The 16,719-nt window shown below is 40.2% G+C and overlaps 1 protein-coding gene across 1 annotated transcript; it reads right to left on the bottom strand.

The window, feature by feature from the left end:
• Positions 1-4,376: 4,376 nt before the first annotated feature.
• Positions 4,377-15,659, bottom strand: LOC131226635 (heat shock factor protein HSF8-like). Its single transcript, XM_058222223.1, has 4 exons — positions 15,510-15,659; positions 15,100-15,438; positions 5,235-6,303; positions 4,377-4,632 (listed from the first exon to the last, which is right to left on the bottom strand). Exons 1-3 carry the CDS (start codon positions 15,642-15,644, stop codon positions 5,359-5,361), a joined length of 1,419 nt encoding a protein of 472 aa, XP_058078206.1. The 5' UTR covers positions 15,645-15,659; the 3' UTR covers positions 4,377-4,632; positions 5,235-5,358.
• Positions 15,660-16,719: the final 1,060 nt, after the last annotated feature.

The raw sequence follows: 16,719 nt of genomic DNA, 5'->3' as shown, positions 1-16,719 counted from the left end.
AGCATGTGTGTGTATGGCTATGCATGCATGCATGGATGAATGGATGGATCATCATGCATGTGTCTATGTATGTATATACGTATGACTACTATGGGTCACCTCATAACTCCATGTGGGTACAAGGGACGGCAATATAGTTAGGTTGTTTTACTTCACTTATATTTGGATTCTTAGTTATTGTTTGGTAGATGCATTTGTATTATATTAACTCAATTTAGTTACTATTGCACTATTCTTTAGGACAACATATGCTTTTACGCCACCAGTAAGTGAAAACTTATTATGAATGCATCTTTTCTTATCAAAATTTTTATTTCTAAATATGTAAATATGAGTATTTAGGCATTCTCCTAAAGCTTCACTGAAAAAATCCCACTGTTTTCCTCATGTTTCCCCCAGTCAGTGATATATTTATATTTAGAAATAAAAAATTTATAAGAAAAGATGCATACATAATAAGTTTTCCTCATGTTTCCCTTAGTCAGTAATATATTTATGAGTATTTGCAGTATCAATATATGTTTCCATATCCCCAACCAGCAGTACATGTAACGATACCAATACCACTAACACTTCCTGAGATACAGAAAATACAAGCTTTGCTAAGACCATACATGTACCTATTATGCCAGCATGGCACATAGGTGAAAGATCCGGTGCCTATTATGAGGTCTCACCATTTTGATATCATAGCCCAAGAATCAGTAATGCAGGGACATTTTCACACTGGGCTCAAGTGGGGTGGCTTGTGGGATGCAGGGGCACACTCGGGGTGGGCGACCCGTGTGAGGCACATGGCTTGTGAGGCGGGCCCCACCCATGTGAAGCAGGTGGCTCATGTGAAATGGAACTCATGTGAAGTGGAGCCCACAAAGGGGGTTCAGCCAAGGTCCTAACCCATGGGATGCGGGGCCTAGGCTATGAGATAAAGGGATTGATTCACCATGCTTCATCAATTCGAGTTTTTAGAGCAAGTGGTTAATTGTCATGCATCAAAGTGCTATCAGAGCGGGATGTCTCGTGTTCGAGACTTCTCACCGGGTGTGATTAATGCAAGGACATTTTCACACCGGGCTTGAGTGGGGTGGCCTCACTAATCTATTTCTATCATTGTGGTGCACCTAATGAGGGGAGTAAACTGATTTTTTGTTGAGAACATCTCAACACTCATACCCTTTTTCAATCTTTCCAAGGGAGCCAGGGAGAGATTGAGAAATAGAACCATCATTTAATTCATTCCGAATAGCCATGAGATGATAATCTTAAGTGATCCTTTTGTCAACGGATGCTCCTATTAATCATAGTCATTATGACCCAAATTATGATATAATCATACGGCCAACTTGTAATACTCCTTTTGAATAAGAGAAATCATCTCTCTAGGCATACATGGTTGTTGAATTGCATAACTAGAACTAGCTAGATGAGACCCACTACTCTCTCCAATGCAAGATGCTTAATTAACCCATACTGGCTTTCCATGAAGATCTCAACATTTTTCAATTGAATGATTCGTAAGCCCACAATGGGTGCACTTCCTATGTCCAAGACCTCCTCCCACTTCTCCATGGTTGCCTTGATTACTTATGCAGCCACAATCACCACCTTTGTCTCATCCAGTAAATGATACAAGAGTAAAGCTATCATTAACTTCACTTGTAGACCCCAGGGATACATGGTGGAGGCGTGCATATACCTCGTTCAAAGATGGCATATCCTAGCCACCTAAAATCTCTATATGAACAAGCTTGTACTCGGGTCTTAAACTAAACAAAAATTTAGCCACTTGAAACTCCTCACGTTACTGGCATTGTTTTTCCAAATCCGTAGAGGGAAATTGGTATACATCCAGTTCCTCCCACATTCCTTTAACTTTTGAATAACATTCACCAGGGGATTTATCTCCTTATTGAAATCCAATATCTCTTCAAATAATTGGTACGTACAGGAGATGTTTTTGTCATATGAATACATCTCTCGTAATACATCCCACACTTCTTTTACAGTATCCAAAAACATTATGTTAGCACTTAGCACTGATGGATGATTTCATACTATTACACAGCCATGTCATTATTTGAGTACTCTCCCAGGTCCATTTTTCATATGTAGTAGAATTCTTATCGGGCTTCTCACCAAACAAGTCTTCAATTTTCCCTTTGTCATTAAAAATACTAGAATGGATTTTAGACCACATGAGATAGTTTGATCCGTGTAATTTAATAGATGTTATCTGAACCCCCAAAAATTATATGGATCTATGTATCCAATTCTCGAATCACTTCTCACTTCCATATAGGATTAGGAACTAGAATATATACCACAAGCTTATATGAACATGGATTGACCTTCTGTGACCAACAAATACTCAATTTGTACGCTTCACATGGTATGACACTACACTTGAAGAGAAAAACCAGCCCATATGTCCACATGCTCCAACCAATCACAAGGGTTAGATCACGAACACAGCATCTGACGAAGGCAATTAGCCCACACATTTACACATCCCATGAGTGGCAATGATTACAAACACTTCATCTCCTTCTCACATATGGACCATTAAAAGGCCCAACACTACAAAAAGAAAAGAAACCCTAGGTTTCTTAATAGATATTTAACACAATAAGGATGGGAGAACCCAAAAATAAAAGAAGGAAACAAGGATATGATAGATGGGAGAAAGACGGATTGGATCAGAAACAAGATTACGCTGATACCATATAGATTGTAAACTAGAAGTAGAAGAAATAAGAAATAAGAGAAGAGAGCTCCGAAAAGAAAGGAAAAGAGGATTATAGGCCTGGACATCCCCTCTCCTCCTATTTATATTAATAATAAACGAGTGAAAAAGACAGAAACACCTTTTAAGTAACAAAAGGAAAAATTCCCCTAATGTCCTAACTAAGAGAACAAACAAGACCGTGCTAGGTGGGCCATGCTGCTGTATGGCCAACATCCATATCCATTAGGTGGGCCGTACAGCTATACTGCCCGTATTTCTTATGTGTTAACGTGTTATAAAAAGGTTGTGGTGACTGTCTAATTTCAAAGCAAAATGTCCATATTTCAAATGGTTGAAATGATCAAATGAAAGAGATTTTATTTGTTGTATATCCACCAATACAAGCTGAGAACCATTGCATACAATTTGGATCATTGGAAGCCAATCCAGATTCAAAGGATAAAGTCCTGACATGTCACATTGCAATACATCAGCATGTATTCAAGCAAACCTCTTCATACATGTACTGGATATTTAAGAAAAAGAGAGTCATTTCTCTGTTCTTGCATCCATCTATATGAGTATCCATATCTGGGTAATTATAGTTTAAAAGGGGTCATGAAGAAAATACAAGAAAACATCAAATGATTTTTTTTTTTTTAACGATAAATGAGTTTTTATCTAGAATTACAAGCCCAAATGCATTGAATAAGTTTACTACAAACTGAAATACAGGTAGAACCAACAATGTGAAAGTCGTAGTGGTTCAGCTCCAAGAATACAAACACTATTTTTATACATGTCATATACTCCTTCCTAGCAAATTTGGCGCGTTTGATACCCATGTCAACATTATCTCTGCAGGGATTTTATTTTATTTTTTTTGTTATAGTTGTGTATGTCGATTATATTAGTAAGAAAAATCCTCAAAGCAAAAGTTTTTGTTTTCTTTTTGTCTCTCTCTATCTTTTTTTCTTTTTTTTATAGGTAACCTGGGCACGAACCCAAGACCTCGATGTTGAAACAAACCGCCAACCATTGAGCTATCAGCTTGAATCCTCAAACCAAAGCTAGTAAAATGACATGCCCAAGACAATAGACACTGCAGCTATTGCTTTTATAACATATTTTTAGTATAAATGAATATTAAAGGGATAATCAATCCATGAAACTTGTGTCATTATCTAAGCATTGTCCCAATTAATTGGGGTCGAGTACATGAATCCTGTTCTGCCATTCCACTCTACCAAAGACCATATCTTCAGTTAGACCATGGGTTAACAAGTCTAAATAAGAATAAACTAAATAGTAAAATAAATAAATAAAGGGATATAATGATTGAGATTGAGATTGAGAGGGCTAGGAAAAGAAAGATCTCCAGAAAGTTAGAAATTTTGGGTGTTTAAAAGAATCGAGAAAGGGCATTATTAGGAAAATATCGTGATATTATCAGGCCAGTGGAGATACTTGGCAAAATAGGCTATTCTAAAATTTCTGAAAACACCGGAAGAATATCACAAACTTTTCAAAATATCAGAGATATCTGTCACCACATCATAGATTCCTATTCTATGTAAGGGTGGAAAAATATTGAGACATTTGTAACGTCATTCATTACCTAAAAATGTACTAACTGGAAAGACTAGAAAAAAAAAAAAAAGATTATCTTTCTTGCAAAGTGCAATGAATTGGCACTTGCATGCATTTGGTATTTAAGAACTCCCTTTTAAAGGAAAAGCAGTGCATGCGTCAATATAGACAGAAGCTTGTAAAAATTGGAACCCAGAGACTACTGCTTAAGTGGCAGTAAACAACTTACCCATCTATTATTGTATCAGCATTACAAAAAGATAGACTAGCATGTCATGCCTCCCGATTACCATTTGTACGTGTACCGTTCTAAGAGTCTGTAAACAACAGGCAAGAGAATTTCTACCATTAGCATAAAGAAATGAATTTCTACCATTAGCATAAGGAAAAGTAAGGGTCAGTAACCAGCTAATAATGTGCACAACACAGACTCTTTCACAACATATATGACTGCATATGGATCATGGAAATTCTAAGAAGATTTTTTGAAGACAATCCTCATGGCACATTTGTAAAGGAAGCACAAGTTTGCAAGATCGGATCGTTCATCAAATGCAGCCCATCATTAGCATGCCCTGGCCCAAAAATATGGCTACTTCACTCATCAGGTGGGCCACATTTACATCGAATTTGGACAGTTGGTCTTCTTGTATTCACCAACTACTTTTCAACATGCACATCTGGGCCACATAAGGAGTGAATTGGCCTTTTTTTTTGGGCCAGTGGATTTTCATGGTGGGTCCGACCTGTTCGATGGCACAGACATTGGACATGTTGCCAAGCGAGCTGTGAACTGAACACTCAATTTTCTATGGGAAAATCTGAAAGGAGAACTGAAGGGAAACTAGCCTCAATCCTAATAAAATAATGAAAAGATATGAAATGCGGCAAAATAAGTGACATCTGTTTGGAAGCTTACAGTTAAAAAGGTGTGCAGCAAGCAGATCCATGTCAAGCTGAGTGATATAGATGAAGTCAGCAGATTTGCACTCCCTTGTGAAACATTCTATACAGCAGGGGAAAGAAAGCCAAAAAAATGCTAATCAGACTCCATGGAACTCTTTATCGTTTGGCATCAATCGACCTTCCTCATTCATTTCAGATGCTAGAAGTCCCATCTGCTCGGTAAGAACATCCAAATTCTGAGGTGTTGTTTCTGACTGAGTCTCATGCTCCATCAATTCAAACTGCATTGACTCCAGGGTATTTGACTTGTTTTCTTCATCATTCTCTGAACCTGAAGTAGCCAAAAGAAGCTGCTCCAACTCATCATTAGATATTTCCGGAAAGATAAATTCTCCATCAGTTTCCAAAGAAGGCAATGCTACTTCCATTGGCAATGATGTGTTGATTCCAAGCGATGTCCAATCAACATTTTCAAAAAACTCATTTACCCCAGTTGAAAAAGAATCCAACCATGGAGCTACGTCCATGGTATCTGACATCGGCATGAGCAGTGGCTTTGCGTTTTCAATTGTGGGAGGCTGGTATGTCACTATCTGCCCATTGGAAGCGGCATTTTCATCCTCTATGCCATGTTCCAGTGCAGGGAGCCGTCTTTTCTTGCTTGCTTCGACTATGCGCCAGCTGTTTTCGCTCTGCTGCAGCAACTGTGCAAAAAACCCTGGCCTCTGCATGGCCATCACGAAAAACGAGAGCATTTGTTGCTGGTGTTGTTCCATTCCTTGAAGGCGCCGTCTCAAATCCAGCAACTGATTGTCGGTGCTTTGCTGATGCTGCCTGAGTTTCACCAACTCCTGCATGACCATGTTCCTGTCCCTCTTGAGGTTCTCAATTGCCTCCTCAAAGCCGAACCTTGCAATCTCAACACATGGTCCAGCAGATGTGTTTTTTTCTTGAGATTGTCTTTGTTGAATAGGGCCTTGAATAGGTTTCCTTCTGCTAATACTCTTCAGCAGATGCTTTTGACCCCTACAAAATCCCTCATTTGCAAACTCCCAGCGATCTGAGTCGACCTTCCTGAAACCCTGATCCAAATGAATGTAGTCACACACAACATTGAGGTTCAGTGACCTGAGGGTGGAGGCTACTGCATATCTTTTAGGCCACATTTGGATACATAGGCATAAGCTACTTTTTTTTTTTTGCAAACAGCAGCAATCAGACACCTAAGCCACAAATTTTAGTTTAGCAAACTGTCGAAAAAAGTTGGTGAACACCTTAATATTGCTTATGGCCTTGTGCAATAAAACAAAGCTTTTGGCTTTTGCTCCTTCCCTTTGCATGGTTTCTCTATTATATTTTTAGTTAGAGTTAGGGTTTTGATTTGAGGGAGAGGGAGAGGGAAAGGGTGTGAGGGGAGGAAGATTTGCCACCTCTGCCCAGCTGGCTTGGGGGGGGGGGGGAGGGGGGCTGTTCTGGCAGCGTCTGCTTGAGAGGGAGAGCAACGGAGAGGGCCTTTTGTGTGTGTGTGTGTGTGTGTGTGTGTTGGGGGGTGTTAGCCAAACATAGTTATGCATTGAATAAGCAAAAACCGAGATCAGCTACTTGAGGCATAAATAGCTAAAACAAAACAACTTACAATCCAAACACGCCCTTAATGTTTACCACCAAAACAAGATGAAAATATAAGATGCTCCATTGAGATTTCTTTTCTTTTCTTTTTTCTTTTTGGGCCCAAGAAACATCTCAATGTGATCCAAACCATTCATATGGTTGGTTCCATGGTGATGTGCCTGATCTGATAATTCTCGCCCAATTTTTCCCCAATTAAATGTGGACGTTACCATAACTAGGTCCAACAAAAAATTCAGTTTCTTTCAAGCATGTATCTTGCATGTCTAACAAGACCATAAAATAAACATCTAGTTGCAAAGGATCATAGTTGTGATGAATCTCTCTCTCTCTCTCTCTCTCTCTCTCTCCTTCCTTTTTTTTTTCCTCTCTCTCCTTCCTTTTTTTTTTTGGTGGGGGTGTGGTTGTGTGGATGTTCCATACCATAATGGCCCCGTGAGACCAACAATTTAGGGTACTGAATTAATGATGCAGAAGGAAACCCATAATTTCCAAGACAAATTAAGAATCATGTTCCCTAGGACCAATCCTCTCCAATGGGTTGCATCATGGCAACGTAACCTAGAGATGGGTATGTGGTGGCAAGCACAGCAGACTGGAAAACACAAAACGCTGATACATTCATGCAGAAACATAATGACATTGAAAATTGTATTACCATAAATTTTAATTCACGAATGCATACGATGGAGAGAAATGAATCTACGTACACAATAGAATGCATAAATATATTTAAATAAGATAGTTGTATCAATGCACATCTAACACGGGTATCAGAAGACTCGGATCTGATGACTATTCAAAAATGGAATGCCCTTGTTACATGGGTTAAGAAACATGAAAGAAACTTCATCATTCAATGGGCCCTTAGACAAATTTTGAAGCATAGAAACTTCAGACACGGTTATAGATTGGAGAGTGTTGATGGCAAGTGGTGCTAGAGAAATAAAAGAAGTTGCTAGGTGGACTCCACCCCTATGAAGCAATTGGAAATCAAGTGTGGATGGGAGCCTACTAGGAAATATGGGCCCTTCAAGGGTGGGGCATAACTGGAGATAAGGGATGCATCAGGATGACCTTTTTCTGATCCAGCCAGCAATACTAATAATGCAAGGGCATTTTCACACTGGGCTCGAGTGGGGTTGCCAATGGGATGCAAGGGCACACTCAGGGCGGGTTGCCCATGTAAGGCGGGTGGCTCGTGTGAGGCGGTACCCATGTGATATGAGGCCCACGAGGGGGGTTCGACCGAGGTCCTAACCCATGGGATGTGGGGCCTGGGCTATGAGATAAAGGGATTGATTCGCCGTGCTCTATCAATTCGAGCTTTTAGAGCAAGTGGTTAATTGTCATATGTCAAAGTGGTATCAAAGTGGGAGGTCTCGTGTTCGAGACTCTTCACCGAGGGTGATTAATGCAGGGGCATTTTCACACCAAGCTCAAGTGGGGTTGCCTGTGGGATGTAGGGGCACATTCAGGGCAGGTGGCTCGTGTGAGGCAGTACCCATGTGATGTGAGGCCCACGAGGGGGGTTCGGCCGAGATCCTAACCCATGAGATGTGGGGTCTGGGCTATGAGATAAACGGATTAGTTCGTCATGCTCTATCAGTTCGAGCTTGTCTCTGGCTCTTTAGATGAGTTGGTAGAGACAATGTAGTGTGTGTGAGTGATCCAGGGCTCAATCCCTGGTAGTGTGACCTTTCAAAAAAAAAAAAAAAAGTACAGCCCTTCATAAATTGGCCATAACTCAATTCATGTAGCGAGAGTGTATCTAAGCCTCCACAAAATTGTACATGCTGTAGCCAACCAGTCGCTAACATGTAGCGCTTTTGAGCATCTTAGCTTCGACAAAATTGTATATGACTTTTGCATAATTGGGGTTAAAAAATGTTCATAGTTGTTACAAGCTTTTATTTATTTTTGACAAACTTCTCATCTCTTCTATCTAATAAGCATGTTTTGGACCTCCCAATACAGGGATGTCAAAACAGCCGAATGCTTGAAACGGAAACATGTATCTTGTGGGTAAAAATGAAATGCTCGTATAGAGATAGAATTGACAACTTGACCTTAAATGGATATCATTCAACACAACAGGCAATCCTGGTGCTGTCTGTGGCAATTCTCATGACTTTTGAAGTTAACGAAGATGTAAAGCCTCTCATAACTTTCAAATTACCAGTATCTAAAGTCAAATCCATCTGTTTCATGTACTATCATCTTTGTAAAACCACAAGTTAGGAGAACTCATCAAGTAATAGGCTGTGGAAATCAACTTCCGCCTATTAAGACACTTTTTCCTCTGATCAAAAGATTGTATAACATCTATGTTCTTTTATCAAGGCCTTCATCTAGAGGGTTCACTTCTCCGATTCTACTCCATTATCTAAGGCAGCTCCTTTCTGCTTAAAAAGCTTGGTCAAACACTTCGCATCAGGGAGGTCTTTCAAGAAAGGGAATCCCAAATGTCGTCAATCCTCAATGCAATTCATGCGCTCGATGTCAGGGAGGAGGGAGGTCAGCTCTCGGACGAAGACCTCTCAACCAGAGATACGTTCTCTGCTGATTACTGTTCTAGGTTAAAAGAAGAGGAAATAAAGTGGCGTCAGTGTTTCTGGGCAGTCTGGCTCAAAGAAGGTGTTCAGAACACGAAGGTTTTTCATGGCATAGCTAGTGCCAAGGCGCGATCCAACTCTATTTCCTCTTTAATTGTCGATGGTGAGAAGATCTCTAACAAAAAATGTCTCTGTGATCCCATTCTAGCATTCTATTCGAAATTACTTAGTTTGGACTCCGTTTCCTGGCCTCAGTTAGACAATCTCTAGTTTTCCTCCATTTCCCTAGAAGATATGGATTCCCTGGAGCCGATTGATATTGACGAAATCAAGGTTGCAGTTACGGATCTAGGGCGATATAAAGCTCTGGATCCCGATGGCTTTCCTTTAGGTTTCTTCCAGGTTTTTTGGGAATTGACCAAATCTGATTTGTTTAACTTTGTGTTTGACTTTTGCAATTTGAACAGATTGGCCCTCTGAAATGGGGAACACATTTCTGGTTCTGATTTCGAAGTTGGAGGGTGCTGTCCACCTTAAACATTTCTGTTCTATTAGTTTGTTGGGCAGGACCTACAAAACTCTTTCTAAAATCTTGAGTTTGAGGCTAAAGGTCGTAATCCCAAAAATTGTCTCCCCCTTCCAAAGTGCCTTCGTCCACGGGAGATAGATTCTAGATAGCGTTCTGATTGCAAATGAATGTACTAATTCCTACCAAAGGGCTGGGAGGTCTGGGATCCTCCGTAAACTTGATTTGGAAAAGGCATATGACCATGTTGTTTGGTACTTTCTGGAGAAAAGAGGCAAGGTGACCCTTTGTCTCCTTTTCTCTTTGTGATTGTCTCAGAAGCTCTCAGCAGAATGCTTTCGAAGGGTCAGGAAGAAGATCTTTTTCAGGGCTTTCAAGTGGAGAATTTTCTTTATCAAATATAACACCTCCAGTTTGCAGACGATACTCTTCTTTTCTGTGAAGCCAATGATTCAATGGTGAACTTCCCAAGTATGTCCATTGGCTGGTTCGAAGTAGCTTCCGGCTTAAAGGTAAATTAATCAAAAGTGAATTGTTTGGGATCTATTTATCTTTCGAGGCTGTGGCTTCTCTAGCTGATTCCTTCGGTTGTAATGTAGGATTTTTCCCTACCTTTTATCTAGGTCTTCCCCTCTGTTTTGGTAAACCCCTTTTATATCTTTGGGACAAGATTATCGAAAGAATGGAAAGGAAATTGTCCCCCTGAAATGCCATTTAGTTCTTCTTCAAATTGACAAACTCCATAGGGAGTTCCTCTAGCGAGGATCCTTCTCCAAAAAAAAAAAAAAAATCCCACTCCTTGTGGATAGACGATTATTGAGGAGCTGAAGATCTTTCACATGTGATTGGACATATAGAAGACCCCACTCAGGGAAGACACATGTGAAGAAAGATTGGAGAAAGAAGACCGAGCGCCCAAACTTTCCCGTACTTATGTTATTTGCCTGTTTTTGACTTAGTAAGGGGTCTTTTAGTAATTTTATGTCTTTATTTGCTTATTCTAGGGGTATTTTAGTAATTTTATATCTTTATTTGCTTATTTAAGTGGGCTAAAGCCCTAAACTCGAATTTTAACTATTGATTAATGAAAAGCAAACCCTTTGGTTGCCTCCTTCCTCTCTTCTCTCTAATGGTGCTTCTTCTCTTCCCTTGATCTTCTTCTTCTAATTTCTTCTTATGCCCTTCCAACTTCTTCAAGGTAATAATTTTCTTCCTTCTATTTTCCAGTTTTGGCTAATCCTTCTTCGATCAAAATCTTGAGAACCGAAATAAACCCTAAATCCCCAAATTCTCAAATCCCTAATCCAAGAAACTTCTTGGTTCTTCGGACTAGTGATCTTCATTGATCGATTGGGTGTGACCATGCAAGATCGGGAGGTCTCATCCCTCGCCGGATCCAACCTAAGTAGTAATTGAATTCCATAATCCATGGTTGTAGTGATGGCCCGCTCCATTGCATGTTTCCTTTATGATTTTCTCAGTTATGATGATTACTGTTAGAATTTTAGATCATTTATTCCTTTTATTTCCGCTGTTTAATTATCTCCATGAGCATGCATCATAATTAGGGATGTCATGCGTCAAAGATGATTCTCTTGACAAAAAAAAAAAAAAAATCCCACTCCTCAATTGGAAAGAGGTATGCATCTCTTACGCTGAAGCCCGAAGGTGGAGTAGGAATAAAGAGATTGGATTTGGTCAATCAAGCCCAGATGGGAATTTGGAGGTTTGGTATTGAGAGAGTGTGTGTGAAAATCTGTGATCTCTACAAAATATGGACTAGCCCCTCATCAATGGTGGAGTAAACCTTCTTATCTGTCTCAGTCTTCCTTTCTTTGGATGGGTATTTATAGAGTGGCTCCCTCAGTGTTTCAAGGGGTTTCCTATGCCTTGGGTAATGGTACGAGAAATAAATTTTGGTTGGACATTTGGCGTGGAAGTCCTCCCTTGGCCACCTCCTTCCCTACTTTGACAGCAATTTGTCCTTATGTGGATATTATAGTTGCCAATTGTTTTTCAGGAGTTGGAAGGGAGTTTGGCACACATTCAGAAGAGACCTGTCTGATCCAGAATTCTCCAAATTTATGGCTCTGTTGTCTTGCTTGCAGGGGCTTTTTTCCCTCTCCCGAAACAGAAGACTCTCCTGTTTGGACACTTGCAAGATCAGGCTCCTTCTCTGTTTGTTCCTTCTATCAGACCCTTTCTTTCAACCAATATGTTTCTAAGAGTTGCCATGCTAGAGTTTTGTGGAAGTATGGGGCTCCTCCAAAAGTTGCGGCTTTCATGTGGTTGGTGGGAAGAAAAAGAGTTCTGACGGTGGATAATCTTAGGAAAAGAGGAATGCCTTTGACCAATATCTGGATGCTGTATTTCCAAGATGTGGAATCTATAGAGCATCTCTTTCTCCACTGTCCTTTCTCCTATGAGATCTAGTGGTGTGTCCTTAGATTCGTTGAAGTTTCTTGGGTGATGCCCTCCTCTATCGACATCCTCTTTAGATTTTGCCACCATAATCCAGGTGGGACTCTAGGCAGGACAGAATGGAGGATCCTTCTTCTTGCCATTCTTTGGGCTATTTGGATGGAAAGAAATGCCTGTTGTTTTAGAAATCATCAAGGTTCTATTGGGGGCAATTTTTGCAGGGTTTTGATGTATTTCAAGGACTAGGCCCCTTGACTTTCCGGGCCCCCTCCTTTGGTTTTGTTTCTCTGGGATATTCTCCAGCCAAGGGACTGGCATGTGAATTTCTTTGGGGTTTTTCTGGGTTCTCTTTGTTTCTTTTGGTCTCTTTTTCTAGCTCTGCCTAATACATTCTGATTCATATTTCAAAATAAAATTAAAAATGCACAGCTAACCCTAATGACCACCTTGCAAGAATATCCTAATTTCTTCCCAGTGTTTTCTGAAGAGTTCCCAATTGGGTAATTATCACTATGTGGTCAGCTTAGAACTCATGCAGGGCTCTACTACTGCAGGGAAAAGATCAAATTCTGACATTCGAGCATTTCTAATTGGATTGTTATCAACTATGTCCCTAGACAAACATAGAACACAAGCAGATTCTGTTGTGCATGCAAAGACAGAGAACTCGAGCAGGATTGCACTGATGCAAGACAAATAATCAACAGCAGGATTGCACAGATGCAAGGTAAAGAATCAACAGCTTGAAGTTCCAACAATCACATTCCCAATTGGGTCATCATCATACTATGCTATTGAAAGAGTTAAAACTCAAGCAGGACTACTCTAATACATGGAAAGAATAAACATCATGATGTTCTAACAGTCACTTACTCACTATCAGACCATGTGGTGGGCAGTGTTAGAACTCCAGCAAGGCTACACATAATGCAAAAGGAATTGACATCCTGCCATTCTAGCATCACATTTAATTATTATCAAAGTAAACTATGAGGCCGTTTGTATATAAAGACTGGGTAAGTTAAAATTCACCCATTTATGTATTAATAACTGTGTTTTGGTAAACCTATAGGAAGTGGAAATGTTTTAACTTGGTTAAAATTTTGAACCAGAGCCAATTTTTGGGTTAAAATATTAAGCAAAAAATTAGGTTTTTTTTTTTTTTTTTTTTTTACTGGTTAAAATTTTCCTCTCTTCTTCCCTTCCCCCAACCCTAACTATATAAGACCACCACCACCCATCAACTATAGGCAATCTACATCAGTCCTCCCCATTTTGCTAGCAACTGGAATCCAGTAACTCCCTTCATTCTTCTAGGGATTGGCATCCAGCCCCAGGTATGACGGTGAATGTGGTGGTGGTGGTGCTAAATAGAGTTCAAACTTGTTCTAGATTAGCAGATTGAGTTTGCCAAATTGAGTTCACGTTTTTGTAAAGGACAAAACTTGTTGGGAATTTTTTGTTATGGTCTCTTTTCTTTATCCTGTTTGAAAATTGTTCCTGTATCCAAACAGCCCTTATGCATCAGATTTAGAAGTCAAGCATGTCCACACCTCTCTAACTTGGACATGGAAATTTTTGTCAGTCTCAGTCTCAGACATGGTAGCTTTTAAAACTAGACTCACTGGCACATCCATACAAACATTTTCTTTAATTTTATGTTGTTAAAATTTAGAATTAAACATCCCAATAGATAAATAAATAAATATAAACCTAAAATGAACTAGCCATGCGAAGAAGAAGTACCAACTGACCCCAACTAGTTCGATATGCTTAGATAACGATAGTGAGGATTATGTGTAGAAAAAAGTACCCCAAAAATAAAAGACAATAATAACTAAACATTTTTAAAAAATAAAATCTATTTGATCCATATCCTCCAGTGCCAGGCATGTGTAGACATGAAGCAATTTCAAAAAGTGCCATGGTCTTCCAAATAGAATAAAACAACCATCACCCCACCCCAACATTCCAACAATCACATTTTCAGTAGGGTCATCATCACACAGTGGTTTGGAAGACTTAGAACCTCAAGAAAGGTATACCAATACAGAAAATGAATCCACATACTGATGTTTCTGAAATAACCACATTTTCAATCAAGCCATCATCAAGAACTAGGCACCAACCATGGTTTTGATGAAAGACGCCAAGATCAAAATCCTGGCGTTCTAACAATCACAAGACCCACCAACATACACGACTCTTTTACTAGACCTACAAACACGCGAGGGAGAAAATACGCAATGCTTGAACAAATAGAAAATGAAACCATTTTCCAGCTGGAACCCACACATTTTGCTGATCCAGACCGTTCATCTAGGGGGACTCATCGTAAATGTATCATGCCCCAAAAATCTTCTTCATCAGAAATTTACCCGAGAGATGGGTGTATTTGTTTTATTGGTAAATGTGAATCATTGACTGATCCATCCATTTTCAAGCCACTAATTGGATTAGCCTAGATCATCAGATGGAGGAGACTCCTGTGGCATGGTCATCTAACACAAGATCCATCAGATCAAAAGTCTGGAACGCCTAATGGTAGGCCCACCTTTACAATTGCAGGGGTGAACAGAAAATGCAATTTGACCCAAACGAGCCATGCGTGATCGTGATCACCATTGTCGAAAATTACAACAAGAAAATTAATAAAAAGAAAATAAAAACCTGAAATCAGTAACATTCAAAACCAGAACTAAAATCCAATTTCATAATCAGAGAGATCAGATAATCGAAATTCTCACATATGTATTGAGCTGCCGCACGAAGCTCGAGAAGTTGTTGTGCTTGAAGTACTTAGGCAGCAGGTCACGTGAGAAATCCGACTGATCCCACACGACGAAGCTGTCACCCGCTACACTCCAAGAAACCGTTGGATCAGTGGCCTGATCGTCGACCATGTCGTAGCACTTGCTGAGAAAAGGCGGAGGCAAGTTGCTAGAATTTCCATTCGTTGCTTCCATACTCAGAGACTCTTCCAGAAATTCAAAATCGTGATGACGTCCCAACGAATTTAAAATATGAATTTCGAATTGAACTGCGTGTGGATCTCCGAATTTTGGATTTGTTCGAGAAAATCGAGTCTGATAGAGAGAAATGCAAGAAAGTTCAAAACCCTAGAAAAAACCCAGAGAGAGAGAGAGAGAGAGAGTACCTGTCGCATAACAGACGGCGACGGTCTTTCCCGCGAGAGATGCGGTGACGATTCGCGCGAGGGGAGAGAGATAGAAGAAGTAGTCGCCGAACACAAGTCAACCTGCCATACGTGTACGACATCTAAGCCACTCATTTGTTTGGAACGTCTGCAATCAAGTATGTTTGAGTCGATAGATCCGACGCGGATTGCATTACTGAACTCGCCAGTAGGGACAGTGATTCATGGGCCCCATTATGATGTATGTGCTCTATCCACGCCGTCCATCCCTTTTGACAGGTCATCTTAGGGCCTGAACTCAAAAATGAGTACGATCCAAGTCTCAGGTAGACCACTTCACAGGAAAACAGTGTTGATTGATTAAACACCCACCATTAAAGACTTTATAGGGTTTACTAATATTTATTTGCCATCCAAACGGTTGACTAGGTCACACAGACCTGGATGAAGGGAAAACACAAATATCAGCCAAACTTTTGTGTCCCCGAGTAAGTTTTAATAGTGGCCGTTCAATCACCACAGTTTTATGTGATGTGGTCCACCTGAGATTTAGACCTGCCTCCTTTTTGGACTCATGCCCTAAATTGAGCTGGTAAATAGAAGAACGGCGTGGATGAAATGCATACATCATGGTGGCCCCGCGTAGCACCAACCAGTAGCGAGTAGTAGGATCCGCGGGGAAGCGTGTGCCACACCACCGAGGTAGGCGGTGTACTGGCGTCAGCAACTTTTGGAGGCTCACCATGATGTATGTGTTATATCCGCACCATTCATCTACTTTATAGGATCATTTTAAGGCATGGTCTCAAAATCGAAGTAGATCCAAAGCTCAAGTAAACCACACCAAGGAAAGAAATGGGGACAATGACACCCACCGTTGAAAACTTAAGCCTACCATCATGTTTATTTACCATCCAAACTATTCATAAATTCACGGGGACATGGATGAAGAGGAAATGCAAATATCAGCTTCATCTACAACGCCGGTGGCCCCAAAGAGGTTTTCAATTGTCCACTTGATAATTGAATTTTATTTTATTTTTTTCATTTTCCAGACAATGACTTAAAATGATCTGAAAAAAATGGATGAACGGCATAGTTACATAATACATACATCAAGGTGGGCCCCACAGTAACCACACGGTAAGTGCCGCAGACCGCAGTATCTTTCTCACCAAAATGGTGTGGTAAGTGCCGCAGACCGCAGTAT

The sequence above is a fragment of the Magnolia sinica genome, chromosome 15 (assembly GCF_029962835.1).
Source record: "Magnolia sinica isolate HGM2019 chromosome 15, MsV1, whole genome shotgun sequence".
NCBI classification, from domain to species: Eukaryota; Viridiplantae; Streptophyta; class Magnoliopsida; order Magnoliales; family Magnoliaceae; genus Magnolia; species Magnolia sinica.
The sequence above is the reverse complement of the archived record's forward strand: the minus strand, read 5'-3'. Positions and strand labels throughout refer to the sequence as shown.